Source organism: Anoplopoma fimbria, chromosome 9 (genome assembly GCF_027596085.1).
Source record: "Anoplopoma fimbria isolate UVic2021 breed Golden Eagle Sablefish chromosome 9, Afim_UVic_2022, whole genome shotgun sequence".
In the NCBI taxonomy this organism is placed as follows: domain Eukaryota; kingdom Metazoa; phylum Chordata; class Actinopteri; order Perciformes; family Anoplopomatidae; genus Anoplopoma; species Anoplopoma fimbria.
In genome coordinates, this window is record NC_072457.1 from 22,694,630 (window position 1) to 22,712,349 (window position 17,720).

The 17,720-nt window shown below is 41.2% G+C and overlaps 1 protein-coding gene across 1 annotated transcript in view; it reads right to left on the reverse strand.

Moving 5' to 3' along the window:
* The window catches only part of usp43a (ubiquitin specific peptidase 43a), a 112,414-nt gene that overhangs the window by 57,227 nt on the left and 37,467 nt on the right, over window positions 1-17,720 (reverse strand). Inside the window, 2 exon segments of the mRNA XM_054604620.1 lie at window positions 680-772; window positions 15,609-15,712. Coding sequence (XP_054460595.1) covers window positions 680-772; window positions 15,609-15,712 — 197 coding nt within the window.

Genomic DNA, 17,720 nt, shown 5'->3' on the forward strand with positions numbered 1-17,720 from the left:
TATTTATGGTATATTGACTCCCCTAGATGGGAATCACTGGGAAGAAGTGAATCAATCATATATACACCCCCACACAGCCCTGAGAAGAGGTCTAATCAGGCAGAATAATCAAATTAGCTGGGTGTGTGAAGGTTGTGTAGGGCCTTTATTGCTGATGCCTAGCATAAACTAGAGCCACAAAGTCATATCTCTTTTGCTCTATTGTCAAACTCACAAAAAGTCCTTTAAGCATCGTCTCTCCCCTCTTCTTCTTCTCTCTCTCTGTCTCTGTCTCCATGCGTCAAAGTCGTACTGTCTTACCGCCAGACTGCTATATTAGGAAGTCTAGATCGTCATATAGATATCATTGATCTCATGTGACAACCTCATATATCCAGAGTGTCAACTTTCCAGCAGCTCAGAGAAGCTTTTGCTTGACTAAACAGTTTTGGGTGTGCACTGGGGCCTTCATGAAATTTACACAGTAAACAAAATAAAATAAATAAATAAACATATATAGTCAAAAGAAGTACTCAACACCATAATGAAGTACATCTTAAATAAAAAAAAAATAAACTTTAACACCATAATGACAACAGAATAAATATAGAGTTTAATGATATTTGATATATATAAAGAGAGAGAGAGAGAGAGACAGAGAGAGAGAGAAACTCTACTTGTCATGTGTGGTATACATCACCTGGTTTGTCGTAGGGGGATGGGCAGGGAGATACATGAAAATGGGTCGAAGGTGTTGCTCTGCTTAAGGCAATGAGGGCACGTCAGAGAAGACCTGGAGACAGACGGACAGACAAAAAGAGCAATTTTAATAATTATTTGTGTCATACATGACCTCAGCTCACCATGCACTCTGGTTTCTGATAAGTCACATAAGAAATATCACATGTTTTTCACTCTCCACAACCTCTTTTGAACAAATTAGATCATGCGTCGGCCAATCCAATGACAAAGCTTACATCCAACGGTGGAGAGGGAAGCTCTCTTCACTTTATATGACTCTATAAACAGTGTTGGACAGATGGATCCACAGATATGGCCCATCCCTACATGCCAAATCTTCATATTGCCTTTTAAGAATGGGGTAAATGTGCGTTAGAAATTGACCGTCTTATGTGCTGCGCGCAGTTAAAACCCCCATATAGGTTAAATGCGAATATTCCACAGAATCAGGCCATCTGGACTCGATCTGCTGTTGAGAAAAGTGCAGCAAAGCAACAGAGGTGGGATGCTGGATTTTTGGTGAGATATTGCTTCAAATGAAAAAAAAAAGGCTACGGCGAAGTACCTACTGAGCTGGAGAGAAGAAGTGTAGAAATATGGAGTAAGAAGAAAGCAGAGAGGAAAGGTAAAGGATGAAAGGTTGGACGGGATATTCAAAGCCACAGAGGGTAGAGGAGGGAACAAAGATAACTTCGACTAAAATGAAGGGCAGCAGACGGAGCGAGCACAGGCAGAGGAAACAAAAGTGAAGAGCAAAGGGACGGAGATGAAGAGGAAGACAACGAAGTGCGTTGGCTCAGTGGGAGCGGATTGAAAATGAACAGAAGGTTGGCAGCACGACAGTCGAGTTGACGCAAAACTAGAAAGAGAAGCTGACAGGAGAGGTAAAAAAAACACGAGGTCTGTGAGCCGACGGTGTGGAGCTGATCAGAGTGGAGGAATGACATGAGGGCGGGAAAACTGGGGATCCCAACCTATGGGCTGGTATCAGCAAAAATCTGCTGCGAAAGATAGATAGTACCCAGCGACCTCATAAGGACCAAGAGGAAAACGTTCTTAAAGGAAGTTTAGGAAACGTGCTTATTTGCTTTCTCGCTGCAAATCAGAAGAAAAGATCAATAAGTCTCTCACGTTTGTGTGTTAAATATGAAGCTGTAAACAAATCGATTTGACTGTACTGTGATGAAACACATAAACCCTGGTGTTAATATTGACATTTAATAATCATAATAATAATAATAATAATAATATTTTAATTTTATATAGTGCTTTTCTAGATACCCAAAGAGGCTTTTCATTTCATTTCATAGTTGAAAATGGTTGAAAATTGCTCAAAACGCCATCTTCTGTTTTAAATCAACCCTGATTTGAGATAAAGACAGCTGTTTGGGACTAATCTGGGCCATGAAATAAAAGAATGAGGAGAGCAGATGGTTGCTACGGAGACGGAGGCGTGATGATGTGGCTGATGTCAAGTTTCTACAGCTGCGATGGTCCGTCTCCAAAGCTGGTGCCACGCTCTCCTCCTGTCAAAGTGGTCTCCCAGCGGGGGGGGAGAAGTGAGGTTGAGGGGCCGCGGGATGTAATTCTTCTCTAATTTGTGGTCTGATAAAATGTGAGTTCATCAAATTCAGTGCACACATTGGTATCTTCCGAGCTGCTGCAGTGCTTTTGTCACACAGAAGTGGCCGTTGTTCATCTCTCAGCCACTTGCACGCATTCTTTCAGAATTATGCAACGGTATAGTTACACTTTAAAGACTACAAACAGGGGTAAATAAAGCTCACTAATAACTTATATTACTTTTATTTACACAGCCTGTCATTTTACAGGAGCAATATACATGCTATTTCTTGAAGAGGTGCAGTAACAAGCTAATAACATATTAATCAATGAACCTCAGATGTGCTGGTATGTGGGTTCCTTTAAAGAGAGCTAGCCTAGCCTCTATGTCCAGTCTTTATGCTAAGCTAAGCTAATTGACTTCTGACTGCAGCTTTATATTTATGGAAGAAAAAAAAACCCCACCAGATTGGCATCGATCCTCTCATCTTACTCTTGGCAAAGACGGGAATGAGCCCAGATGTTTAATTTTTCCTTAAAGACATACATGTACAAAATAGCAGAGCCCAAAGCTAACAAGCTCTTTTTTAGTGTTATAGTCTTTGTCCTGTCAGCTATCAAGGTGTTCTACGGCTCTAGAGAGTTTCACAAAGAGCCAAGTAACATCTGCGTATCCTGGTCTCAAAGGTTTTCAGCAAGTCCTCAATACGTCTTCACTGCAATACTACCAGGAGTCCCTCAAAGGATTGTGTGATGGCAACAAGCAGTAATCTAACACTGAAACAGGTTGGGAATGGATAAACAAATGACCACAAATCCGCAGCAAAGTTTCCAGTTACGCACATTTCTGGTGTTAGTTTTGCTTTTGCTTTTATCTTAACGAAACCTTGAGTGACGCTTGGCTTCGGATAACATGCTGTCCTTCCTTAAACCAGGCGGTAATCTAGCCTTATCGAGTGCAAACACCATGTTCAGTTTGTTCTTGAGTCACATAATCCCCTCATAGTGCTGGAACATAATCCTTTTATCCACTTGAGATCATCTAATGCTATTTGGTGGCTGTGTGTGCGCCTTACGCTGCACTCAGCCAACATTAAAGCACCGATTCAAACCATTACATTTTTAACTCTCAATTTCTTTGAGGCAACTTGACAGACATGGTAGAGTGTCTCCATCAGAGGGAAATCCTATAGAAGACAATAAGCTTTAAACAAGCTTAAAAAAATGCTGATGCAGCAGTTTTTTTCTGTAGACATTCTTTAGTAGTTAAGTCATTGACTATATAAGAAGTGGACATAGTCATTATCACATCACCCATTCATTTATAGACTGCCGCTTTTGAAGTATTGAGTAAGGCATTTCGGCTGACGCCATCTTGGTTTTTTGCAACCATATAAAACACGAGAGGGTGGAGCCAAGTATAATTGAAGGCTGACCAAGACATATGTTATAATTAACTTTCATGAACTGGAAACAAACACAGCAGTGGTGACCTGTCAATCACAAGATAGCCACACCCTAACGCATACCCTGTTTTTTGGTCTATTTCTCTTTTAATGCAGCATCATTTATCAAATAAGCATCATGCTGTATTGAGGAAGACTTAAAAGTAGAGATTGAGACCATAAACTCATGTTTACAATGTTGTCTACAGTATCAGACTTCTTTTAGCAACCTGAGCAGTCCCCCTGATGGCCATTACAGACGATGGAATTTTAAGACACTTCAGCATTGGCTCCACTTTTAGAACTGGAGGTAGCCGCCTGAGTTAAATACAGTTATATAAGAGAAGTTTAACTTTCTAAAAAGTATGTGTGGGTATTGCTAATAAGTTGCAGTATTTGAATTTTAAATGTGACTTCTGTGTTGCATGAAAAAACATTAACGCAGTTTCTTGATACCTATGTAGATATACATTTGTTTGACTTGATCTTGAAGGAAAATTATTGCAATGTTTCTGCATAATGTTCTCTTAACACTGACAGCTTTGAGAGTGCGATCACATAAAGCCTGTGTGTGTGTGTGTGTGTGTGTGTGTGTGTGTGTGTGTGTGTGTGTGTGTGTGTGTGTGTGTGTGTGTGTGTGTGTGTGTGTGTGTGTGTGTGTGTGTGTGTGTGTGTGTGTGTGTACGTGTGCTGCCAGATGCTCGTTTCATCTTCCGGCGTCTCACTATCAGTTCTGCCAGTTGAGCTGTTTCCAAGTATGCAGAGATGCAAACTTGTCAGATGCACAAATACACCGAGAAATAATACACCAGTTTTTCAAACTCTGCATCACCTCGCTGTCAGTGTTGCATCCGTTGCGCCGAGGCAGCCAGTCACGAGCTCGCTAATGATTCCAGCTTGTACTCGACAAAAGCACACACCGATAAAACTCCACATTTACTTAACACTGAAATTCACACATGCGTTTCTGTTCCCCAGAAACAGAGCATCACTTAAAAAGCTTGCATTGAGGCTGACAGCATTTTTCTAGTCTGGTGGAGAACAGGAGATACGTATCCCTGCTGATGCTTTATGATAGACAGAGCAACTTTCAGGTGTCAAACTAAAAGACCTTCATCCTTTAGTTGGGACCTAACACCTGGAGGTGTACCACATACACCCACCAACACTGGCATGCACAGCACAGCAGCAGCCGCTCTTATTTCTAAAGAAAAGAAAGAGGAGCCGCTCAGCATCCCTCCGATCTGCTCGGGGCTGAATAAATATCACTCCACCGGCAGCGTCGCTAGACATTATGCACAGTATCATGTCGCCTGATTCCAGCTTTTTGCTTTTTTTTTTAGCACTGTCATTTTCTAAATTGAGAATCTTTGCAGCACAATACAGGGAATGATGTGGTTGCCGTGGCACCAAATAGGTCAGGGTGTTGGGATATGACACACACGGTGTAAAAGTTGTGTGCTATATTAGTTATGGTGTCAGGGATGAGCTGATGTCAGAGTTGCAGGGTTTGCTTTGATTTATTTGACAGCCCGCAGCAAAAAAAATGATTTTACTCCCACTTAAAGGTGTTATTATTAGTGTATCTGTGTTGGTATTTCCTACAGTCATAAGTCAGAGTGAAAATGCAGCTGCGAGTGATAAATCTGATGATTAGCTCCTGGATACAGTGGATTTTTTTACTTGGTTAAAACCAACTGAGACTAACTAATAATTTAACAAAACATGGTGAGTCACCTGCTAGATCCAGTGTGGCAATGGATGTGTAAAACAAATTGTATATATTTTATATATATTAAATAAATAAAGGTTGCAGAGAATTTACGCACACAAAAAAATAAAATAAACATTGATCTGCCCTTTATGATGCCATAAATTCACAGTTTTAAGACTGAAGTCTGGAAACAACTACAATTTAATCTGATCCAGTTTTTGTTCTTTTTTTATCAAAATGATTCTGAGGCACAGCTTTGATCCCATCTGCGACCAAACTTAAATGTTCCTGTCTAAGAAACCTGATGGTTTAGTCACTGCAGTCCTGACCTTATTTAATGTGTTGGCCGACAGCTCCACTGACAGTGATGGATGGAGGTCTGTGCTCAGGTGGAAAGTATTTACACTGGGAGTAAACAGAACTACAAAAAAAAACATAGCAAAAAAAGAAAGAAACTGAAGTTCCTTGTAGTTAAACCTTTCCTCTCATAAAGGTTGAGAGTTTAATTCGGTTGTGTTTATTTTTATTAATATTGAAGAACTGTTTAAGACTCAACCTAGATGCCAGATACATTCATTCAGACAAAGGTCAAGAACATCATGACACTTTAAGCTAGTCTCTCTCGCTGGTGCCAAAAATCACATCCTCACACTGAGAGTTCTTCACGATCTTTTAGGGAGGAACATGTTATACAACCAGGAAAAGCAGAACAGAGGGACAAAACAGGACACCAGATGCTTTCATGTCAAGATTGTGCAGAGTACATATTTATAACACCTGGCTGTATTGTAGCGGGCGAAGCATCACTGCACATTCATGAGTCAGCCTCAGGCTTGTCCTGCATTAGATGCAAAAGTGCACATCATACAGATCTGATGCAATGGTTCTTGGGTTAAATGGAAAGCTGAATAAAATGTGACCTCCAGCCACGGCACAGTAAGAGCTGCATTATGTCATAGTGGTCTACGGGGCAGCAGAGACTGGGAGCTCAAGAGAGCTTCTTCTGTTTGACTGTCAGTCAGGCAGGCAGACAGGCAGTCAGTCAGTCAGTCAGTCAGTCAGTCAGTCAGTCAGTCAGTCAGACACTCAGTCAGTCAGACAGTCAGTCAGTCAGTCAGTCAGACACTCAGTCAGTCAGTCAGACAGTCAGTCAGTCAGTCAGTCAGTCAGTCAGTCAGTCATTAAGTCATTAAGTCAGTCAGTCAGTCATTAAGTCAGTCAGTCAGTCAGTCAGTCAGTCAGTCAGTCAGACACTCAGTCAGTCAGACAGACAGTCAGTCAGTCAGACAGACAGTCAGTCAGTCAGTCAGTCAGTCAGTCAGTCAGTCATTAAGTCAGTCAGTCAGTCAGTCATTAAGTCATTAAGTCAGTCAGTCAGACACTCAGTCAGTCAGTCAGACAGACAGACAGTCAGAAAATCAGTCAGTCAGACAGTCAGTCATTAAGTCAGTCAGTCACTCAGTCAGTCAGTCAGTCAGTCAGTCAGTCAGACAGTCACTCATGTCTAGCTGGATTGGAGGGCCTTCGTCTCTCTATAATGGAGTGCGAGTATAGACCCCCTGTCAGGGGAAATTAACTCAGCTAAAGGGGCGGTTGACACACACACACACACACACACACACACACACACACACACACACACACACACACACACACACACACACTTAACGTTAAATCTCATACACTTTCTCTCTCACCTTCAATATTAAAAGTGTAAATTCTCCCTCTTAAGGCCTTCACACACCGAGGTTGAGACGAATAAAGGACATGAAAACAGAAATACTGGCCTGTGAGTAATTTGCATCAAAACTATTCAGACCGGCAGCGATGCAAATTTGCTACAGTTGCACATTTTCTTCCACCAAAAGGTTTGAATAGATTTGGATAATCAGAGGACTAACTACCTGGATCTTATTGACCCAGAGCGGCGTCCTGCAGTCTGTCTGAGGTCAACCTTTAAGCTGCTGTTAACTACTTTATTGAGTTTCCTTTTAGCTAAATGCTCAGAGTGAATTGGATTTTGGTGAACAGTTTATTCGCTGCCTTTGTCAACAATGCAAGGAGTCCTAAAGTGTGCTGCTTTGGTTCGGACTACCGAGCCTCTGTGTTGTTGTGCAATATAGAGTACTTTTAGAATTCGGAATATGGTTGATCGCCGACGGTGGCTCAGTGGTAGAGCGGGTCGTCCTTCAATCAGAGTAGCGATGTCGATGTGACCCGTAGGCTGTGTGTGTGGTCTGTGAATGGGTATGAGTGCTTCGATAATAATCAACCTAGTTCCGGAAACAAATGTAGATTGTTTGTTTGCAGTGTAATATTTGTGTTCTGAGGGAAAGTACTCCTGACAAAAAAATATTGACATGCAAATTAAACTCCCTCAGCGTGTACAGACCTGTTCTCAATGCCTCCTTCATGCATTTCAGTTTCCTCCTTCCTGGTTCAAACCAACTGATTATTATGATGGATTCTTGTCAACCCTTTTAATAAGTAACTGAAGACACCTTGGCACACACGACTCACTTTTCAAGTTGACAACGGTGAAGGCAGCTGACTGGATTGGAACCAGCCGATTGTTGAACGAATCGATAATCATATGAAAATATGTATATAAGGATGTCCTGATCTAATCATCAGCATTGGGACGGAGTCGGGTATTGGCTGTCTGGAGTCAGATCCTTTGTTTGTCTGGTCTGCCAGCTGTCACCCCACTGCACTGAGTTAAGACTCTGGAACTATCTCAGAGCACACAGTGTTCAAAGGGAGTGAACAGAAAAAAAACAGCTGCCCTCTTGGCCAATAATGATGTGAGCAGAGTCACTATGTCTCTGATCAAAGACCGTTTTTGAAAAGATGTTTCTGCTGTAGGTAATTGCTACATGTACCTTGTGTTTTGCATTATGGGACAAACATATCTACCAACTCAACATTTAATATTATGCAGTTATAGTATTGTATACAAGCTGTATAGTTTTTATAGTTGTATTATATAAGTTTTTCAAACTAGCAAACTGTTTGGGTACAAACTTCTAAGCAGCCATTGCTATGAATGAGAAATAACTGTCTGGTTCCTAGTTTCCTGGTTCCCCTTTTCCCATACTCTCTCTCTCTCTCTCTCCTATCTCTCTCTCTCTCTATCTCTCTCACACACACACACGCACACACACACGCAAAGTATTTCTGGCGTTTAGGGTGAAGCTGTGGAACATAGTGCACTTACGGGATGTGGAACCGATTCTCCAAACAAGCGACTCTTCCATGGTATCTCCCTGCTCCAGCCAGCCAGTGTGTGCAGTGTGTGTGTGCAGTGTGTGTGTGTGTGTGTGTGTGTGTGTGTGTGTGTGTGTGTGTGTGCAGTGTGTACACACACACACACACACACACACACACACACACACACACACACACACACACACACACACACACACAGGACTGGGTTTCACAGGTGATTCCCAGTCCAGGTGGAAAAGTACTAGTGAGTTTTAATGAGCCGTGAATCTGGAGCCCTGAACTTTAACATATACAGTTTGGGTCCCAGACAGGAAAAGTTTGAGAATATAAACTCCTGTATAAAGCCAGTTCCAGAAGTTAAAATGATTCAGACAATTCATATTCACCAGGAAACACACAACGCACACAGACACGCCACTGGAGAAGGGTAGAGCATGGAGATTTGAGAGATGGGAAGTTGTGTATCGGCTCTTTTTCTTATTGGCGACTCCTCTGGTTGCAAAAAGAAGCCTGATTGTATAGAAGTCTATGAGAAAATCACCCTACTTCTTACTTGATTTATTACCTCAGTAAACATTGTAAACATGAGTTTATGGTCTCAAACTCTAGTTTCAAGTCTTCTGCAATACAGCATGATTAGAGTTAAGTAGACCATAAAGCAGGGTATGCTTTAGGGCGGGGCTACACAGTGATTGAACCACGGCGTCGTCACGTCTGGGTGTTGTCTGTGTTACATCTTGAACCCTTCTACTGTGTTTAATCAGTTAATCATAGAGTATTCACCCCAAAATGTCTTCTTCAGAGTTTGGTTGCTGTCAGTTCTGGTTGCAAAAAAACCAAGATGGCGTCTGCCAAAAAGCAAAATGGTGATGGCCAAAAATGTTGAACTTGATGGTTTAAAAGTCATCATCAGTCCACAAACCAATGGGTGAGTTACAGTGACTACGTCCACTTCTTACATACAGCCCTTGGTTCAGAGGTCATCTTAGGTTTGTTACTTTAACTATACTGTATAACTAAAAGAAAAAAGAAGTGAGGTTGCAAATGACTTGTTTTCGCACAACAAAAAGGGAAAAAAGGAGATCAAAGAACCACTTCCATTTCGTACTGCCCGGCACTAACCGGCTAGCACCCACTTCAAAGTCTGGTACTACAGGGAGCTGGGTGACACCGGCGGGGGGAGAGTGGTGCCGTGCGTGAGGCACTGTGGGTGGTAAAAGCGTCAAAATCAAAGTAAGTGAGGTCAAAGTCTGGCCACATTTTTTCCCAGCTACTCTGCTGTGCACCGCGGACGGAGCGACCGGACGGAAGGGGTCAACGGGAGCACAACCCAACCTGGGTGGAAACGTGGAGCCCCTGTGGTCCATCTTTGAAGATGAGAGAAAGTTTGTAGTCTTTTGTGAAGCGCTGAGTCTTCAAAGGATCCGGCATAAAAATAGATGATTGGTGGAGAGAGCGTCTCATACTGGACAGATATCACTGTAAATCTAAAATCACGCTACAATAGATATCAATTGTTTATGGCTCCCGGCTCAACTTGTGAGGAACTGAGAAAAAACAATGTTCTCTTGTGTGTATTTTTTTTTGTTTCAATTGCTTTGCCAACCTGGAAAATCATAGAAACTCTAGTTTGTATCTGACAACATTTATTATGCAAACTGTGTAATATCCCAAACGCTTTCACATCGAATATGCATCCAAATAAAAGCCCTTGTGATATATTTTATATAAAAAAAAAAAAAAATCATCAACTATCTCGTTTGTCAAGACGGAGATAGGAGGCCGGGGCTTTCCGCACGTCTCCCAGGCCATTAAAAATAGATGCCACAAACTGAGTGCGACAGACAGAGGCGGGAGGGAGGGAGAGAGAGGGAGAGAGGGAGGCTTTTTAGACAAAGGCGCATTCAAACGCCACGGCACAACGCAGCGACTTGAGCGCCGACTCCCACACCGGCAGCCCAAACCGCAAGACAGCCCCGTCCCTCTAATCGCAAACATTTATTCAGATCAGACGACTCGACTGGATGCCTCTGAGGAGCATCTCTGTGAGATATAAAAAGAATCAGGAAGGAAGAAGTTGGAAGAAAAGAGAGAGAGAGAGAGAGATAGATCAGCCAAGTGATGGAGACAAGAGAGAGGAGAGAAGGACAGAGAGAGAGAGAGAGAGAGAGAGAGACACACAGATGGAGAAGGAGACAGACGAGAGCCGAGAAAAGAAAGAACACAAATATAAGACGCTGCCAAATTGAGAGGGAGTGATTGCTCTTTTGTTGGAGTGCATTCAGAGTCAGAGTGACTCGGGCTCCCCAGTGATTACACAAAGTAGAGGGAGAGGAAGAGGAGAGCGCATGAAGGTCCCCCGACTCAGCAGACTGAAACCAGCTCAGGCTGAGACGGACTAATGCGGCGAGAATACAAATGCATTAAAAGGCATATTTACACCGGAGAAGGTCTGATGAAACCCGGAGTGGAAAAACAAATTCCAGGTCGTTATTTATTTAATGAGAGAGAGTCAGAGGGGATGATGCTGCCGCGGAGCTTGGAAACAAATCAACACTCGGCGGTTTCGATTAGAGCCTAACTTGTGTCCGTGATGTGCTTTGTAGCGGAGTAGCCGGCTCTTGGTTAAGGTCTCTGACTGAAAAAGTAATGTTTATTTTTTTATTTCTTGCGATATGAAGAAAAAAGCGAGAGGAGGCCGTAGGAGATGGGAATGACATTTTGAAGTGAGGAAATGAAGACTGGGCGAGCTTGTTGAGCGCCTCATTTATTAATTTACTGATTAAGTAACAGGGGATATGCACATTAATGAACATCACTGTTATGTGATGTGAGACGTATGAGATGGAGAAGAGTCTAGTCTTTTATCTGCTATCCCAAAGCATGATACATATATGTTTAAATAAAATTATAACCAAGTCACAGTTTCATTAGAGTTATCAATAATACGGTGATTTAGTTAAGCAGATAAACATAATTGAAGGTATCATACAAATATGGATAAAAGCATTTAAAGTATGTGCACAATAGCAACAAATCAGTATGTGAGGAATATAAGAATGAAGAGAGATCAATATGAAAAAGTATATTCTACGTACAAAACTAAATTAGAAGATTAGCCGATCAATCTAGTAGTAAACTAATAATCAATTGTTCAATCAATTTCTTTAACTTTTTGTTAAAAATGCTGAGGTTGATTTTTTCCCCTCAAAACAGCTTTTGAGTTTCATCCATTTTATATATTAGTAAATTGAATATCTTTGAATATTTAAATTTTATTTGAAAATTAGAAATTTTAGGATGTTACCTTGGTGTCTGAAGGTAATTGTGATTCATTGACAATTTATTCACTATTAAATCCTAACAGAAATGAGAAACACCTGTTCTGTCCGTCATAACCGTTCTTACAACCTGCAACACATGAGGCAGGTACCCTGCAGTGAAAAACCTCATCTTCTGCTCCTTTTTTCCTCTTCCTCTCTCTATATTCAAACACATCTTACTAAAACCCCCTCAGGTGAATCCCACACTCCCACTTTCTGAGGTTCTCAGTTACACCGTAAGCTTGTTAGCTGGGATGTTACAACCAGAAATGACTCAATAACTGGGTATATAAGATGCTACTGCACCTAAGACTCAGACTACTAAAGGAAGAGGGTTGTGTGTGTGTGTGTGTGTGTGTGTGTGTGTGTGTGTGTGTGTGTGTGTGTGTGTGTGTGTGTGTGTGTGTGTGTGTGTGTGTGTGTGTGTGTGTGTAGAGTCACTTATTGTCAGCATTTTTACATAGTTATTCATTTTTTTTAATCCAATTTTTTTTAATCCAAGAAGACCATGATGTGTAATTTCTGACATCTTTGTTTTACAATAAAGGAACATTTGACTATATATACTATATTTACCTTATAGATTTAGTCTTGGTGCTTTGTGTTGAGAAAATACTGTTATAATCCAGTTGCTTTTCTTTTAAATACGATTTCACCCTGATTTGATTGGTTTAACTGTAGCATTTGGGCGGGGTTAAAAGTTGATTGTTATTAGATGCTAGCTGTGAAGGTTTGTGCGTGTGTGTGTGTGTGTGTGTGTGTGTGTGTGTGTGTGTGTGTGTGTGTGTGTGTGTGTGTGTGTGTGTGTGTGTGTGTGTGTGTGTTCGTGTGTGTGACTAGTGTGAGAGAGAACAAACAAGAGGCAGAGAAAAATAGACGGAAGGAGATCGTCAACAACACATCTTCACCCCTGTGGTCTCTCCTACTGAATAAGTGAGTAGTTTCAGTGAGAGCTGTTTTCAATTAGTCAGGCGGAGAGCATCATGGGAGTCGAGGGTCCGCTGGGATACAGTCAGCCACTAAGCGTTCAATCCATCATCAGGCGATGAGGAAATGGGATAATCCCACGACTGAGCGGCTGGTTAACCTCGCAGTGTGCTGGTCAACACCGTGCGAGTGTCAGAGGTTGAGCTCGTTATTGATCGGCCCACACACTAATCTGCTGTGGGTCGAATGTGTGTGTCGGAGCAAACATGACAGGGACATGACTATATCTGTGTCCCATTCCCAGAGTGTACGGCCATTTCTATGTGGAGTTAATACCTTGAAGAAGCAGAGGGTTCACTTTGTTTACGGGCACGTATTCACTTCTCCATACTCGTTCAAAAAGTCATGTATGTTTTGGTTCGGGTGTGATCTGTCCTTCAACCCCCACACGTAAGCCTCTGCTCATCCAAATCTGTAAATGGGCGCCCAAACTCAGTCTATACATTTCCTACAGAGCTGAGTTACCACGGAAACATTCTACAAGCTTGATCAGCTGCAACAAGTTGGTGAAACCAATCATCGTGTAGCTGTCAGCAGCTGATCCGTTCATCCACCTTCCTTGATTTCCTGCTGGTCATTTTCCAGAATATTTACACGTGAAAACTGAAAAAAAATGTCCTTGCTGAGCGTTCAAAAAACATGCAAGCTAAACTTGTCACAGTGTTTATGTCGATGAATTGCTGTAACGCGAACTAGGGCGACAACTTCCCATTCATTTTCAAAGTTAATTAATCTACAGAGTATTTCCTCGACTGAGCAATTTATCATTTTGTTTCTAAAATGTCAGAAAATGGAGAAAATATTTCCCAAAGCTCTAAGTGACTTATACTAATTGCTCGATTTATTCAGTTTAAACTTTATACTGTAAATAACCAAGAAAAACATCTACCGGTAATCTTTTTTTGAGCTTGAACCTGAGAATATTTTTCTTTTTACTTTCCTTGGAAAATGACTTAAATTAGTAATTGATTATGGCATTAGCTGCTGATTCATTTCTGCTACAGTTCTCTAGCACTTCCAACAGTGCACCAGAAAACTAACCTTATCCAACCTGATACAATGTGGACAGACGTTCCTTGTTAATAGATCAGGCATCAGAGACCTGTGGTTGTTTTAGCAGTCCTGCACCTATTAGCAAGTAGCACTGAGCTGAAGTTCATTACAAAAGTTTACAAGGACAAAGATCATCTTTCTTCTACTACTTCTCCGGATTAAGTCATTTTAAAATAATCACATTTTCCAATTACAATGTCAAAGTTCTGCCATTTTCTCCTTATTTACCAGCTTATATCGTTGTTATTGTTTTGGAATCAGGTGTGAAGCGAAGCTAAGAGGTGAGGTAAATGTGAGCCGCCAAGTGAGCCGAAAAAGGTTACTGAAAGGTCTCGACTCAGTTCCATAATGGAGGGGCTATTAAACCAGAAAACCTCAGTTTCTGACTTTCCTCTGTGAATGAAGCCAAGAGAGCCAGAAGGCAGCGCTAGAGACCAATCCCCTGAATCCTTCAAGTCTGTCTGACCTACTTTCTGCAGCTGCTGGTTCTGATCCGCAGGGGAGGGAGGAATATTCTCACCTGTGCTGAATACCTATTCTCTCTGATGGTATACATGGCACTCTGTTTATTCAAACACAACCTCAGGACATTAGAGAAAGTGCCTGGTGGGAAGCCTGCTGTATAATTGATCAGGGACTTGAGATGGAAAACTTGAGTACTATGCTTTTTTTTAGGTCGAATTTAGTTCATCAGGATGAGACGCCTTGAAATCATAAAAGAAGCAAACACTCATTAAGAAAGAAATAGACAACAAAATCATACAAAACACAACAAGCTAAACACTAGGGCTGTCCCAAACATGTTTTTGGGGCATCAAAGCATACCTTGCACAGCTAAGAAGTTATTGTTTTCTTCCGGTGATTTTAATATATTTATACTTTGACCAATCTTTCGAGGCCATCAGGCTTGAACCAAAACAATACAAGCTGTCAGACATTCCTCAAACTTGCCGTCATTATTTACTTAAATTGTACTTTGCTGTTATCTTCTATGAGGAAAAACATTGGACCTCAAGGATTTTCCTTTTTTGCTGAAATCAAAAACGGATACAAAATGTGAAACATTTCACACCGAAAAACATTACAGCGATGACACATAAAAACTAATTTGCTAATATTTAGGCCTTTTAACAAATAAATAAACTGCTGGAAATGCCATCATCACGCCTGTCTATCAATCTTCTCCGCTGCGCTTCAGTAACCCGAACAGAACACACACAAACACATTGAGAATAATGTCTGAGAATCACTCAAAAATAATTAATGATTAACTCATAATGTGTTAATGATGTATATGAATAATGTCAGGATATTTGTAATGTAATATATATATATATATATGATGTCAAATCCAGACTCCAAACTTCAAGGGATGCAATCCAAAAGATTGAGACAGACATGCTGGCTCAATATATATATATATATATATATATATATATATATAATCCACCTTTGAGCCAGCATGTCTGTCTCAATCTTTTGGATTGCATCCCTTAAAGTTTGGAGTCTGGATTTGACATCATCAACCTGCTCACGTTAGAAAAAACCTTTGCGATCTCTGAGCACGCAGCTCACCTGTACTGAGCCTGGAAGTGTTCCTGGACAAAACTGTGTCGATCTCGAGGCTGCTGCGTGCTGGCTGAACTGGGGCTGGAAGGATCCTCCAACGAACTGGGTCCCTGCAGACAAAGAGACAGCGAGAGAAGGAGACAAATGATCACTTTAGTGGACATGGAATACTCTTCTAGGGAACATCCTTTTGCAGCATTCATAAATACACAATGTCATCTTTATGACATCATGATATCAAATAAGAATAAGAACAGAAGTTTTCTACAAGTCACAATAAATAAATGAAAGCTGCAGTTGAGCAGACTTACTTTTACAAATACATTGTTGTCTGTCTATTACAAATTGAGGGTGCATGCGAGAAATGGATCCCATCAGCCTTTACTCTGTAGCCCAGATCAATACCAGGCAGCAGATATATGACTTGCAAAAGCACAGGGAGAGATAATAAAATACTCTCTTTAAAAGAAGCCAATGAGCTCCAGTGTATTATATAGCAGCTTTAACCAGACTTGATTGAAAATATGGACAAAACGTGGGCTAAAAGAATAACTCAATCTCTTGGACTTTGCCCTTTGCCTGCAGTATTAAGAGACAATATACTGTAGAAAAAATGTACTTCTTCAATAAACTAGGAGATGATCAAACAGAGACATACATAGATGGAGAGGGAGGAACAGGCAGAGTGAGACAGTTGAATTAAATGTGGGGGAAAAGATGATTCATAAAATGTTATATCATCGAGGGGTTTCCATCTGTTTGAAAGAGAAGAAGAATTAATTTGTGAAACAGTCAACACAGATTGGAGTCAGAGAAATATTTGAGATGTCAAGCGCCCTCGCCGGTGTCACGCTGATGTCTGCTGAATAAACTAAATGATTGCGATGCCCCGCACGCCGCGTCGGACTCAGCAGGAGGGCCCAGAGACTTCAAAGAAAAACATAAGAATAAAAGAATGACGGCGATGAATAAAAGATGGACGACTGTGACTCGAGGAAACAGAGCAACAGATTGCCGAATCTTTATCGTGTAGAGCTGATATTGAAGCTGTCAGTGAACAAGGGGGAGGTCATGATTTAACTCACAGCCAGACACGCACACAAGCGGTTCAGTCGAGGTCGGCTGCTGCATGTAGTTCAGCTGCATGCAGCATGATATTAGAAAGGAAAAAAAATAAAGTCAAAAGACAGTACAGACATTCACATCCTGTATCTGTTATGTATTGTAACCATAAACTGTGAACTTAGTCACCGTGAAGACAGCCATTGGTTTGCACACTGCTGTTTCGAAGCCTCGAGTGCAGCATCTTCGCCGCGGCCATCTTGTTTTTTTGCAACCACAAGAGACATGAGAGGGTGGAGCTTATGCTGCGTTCCAGAAAACTCTGAACTCGAAAAATTCCAACCTCATACCAGAAAAAGTCAAAACTTATACTTCTTACTTGTAAACTTGGAGCAAATCCATCTATTCCGACTTCACAAAGAAAGCTTTTTTCTGACGTTACAAAATTTACGCCCACATTGAAAATGGCAAACCAGCAAAAACAAGGCAGCGTAAATCCTGTCTATCTGCCTGTATCTAATTCATATAATATATGCTATCATATAGTTAACCTGTTCTGCATGATCTCTGCACAAAGGTTATTCTGGAAAACGTTTAAAATGCCAAAAAAAACTGTAGTGGCTGCAGCGCTGAGAGTTCAACTGTGTGTGCACATGCCAAAGACACATCCGTCTGTAACTGTCAGCCATGTTTTTTTTGTTAGCGTTTGGCGTTGTGCTCCTGGGAAGCTTAAAGGTCTGAACTATGACATTTCAACAGCGAAACTTAGGGTTGTGTTGAACGCAGTACAAGTACATCCAAACGCTGAATAAAGCCTTTTTATGCTACCAAAGAAGTTAGGATTAACGTTCACAAACTGTGAAAGGGTTAAAGTTCCCAACCAGCTATGGTGAGCAGATGATTTAGCTCTTCGTTGGTTTAAAATGAGCTTGTGAATTGTTTGCTTGTGAAACAAGATGTCTCACATCTCATGGGGAGTGTAAACATCAAGAAATATACACCCAGAGTCATATCTGTCATCGGGCCGATAGGAGAAAGAAAAAAGGGATTGGTTAG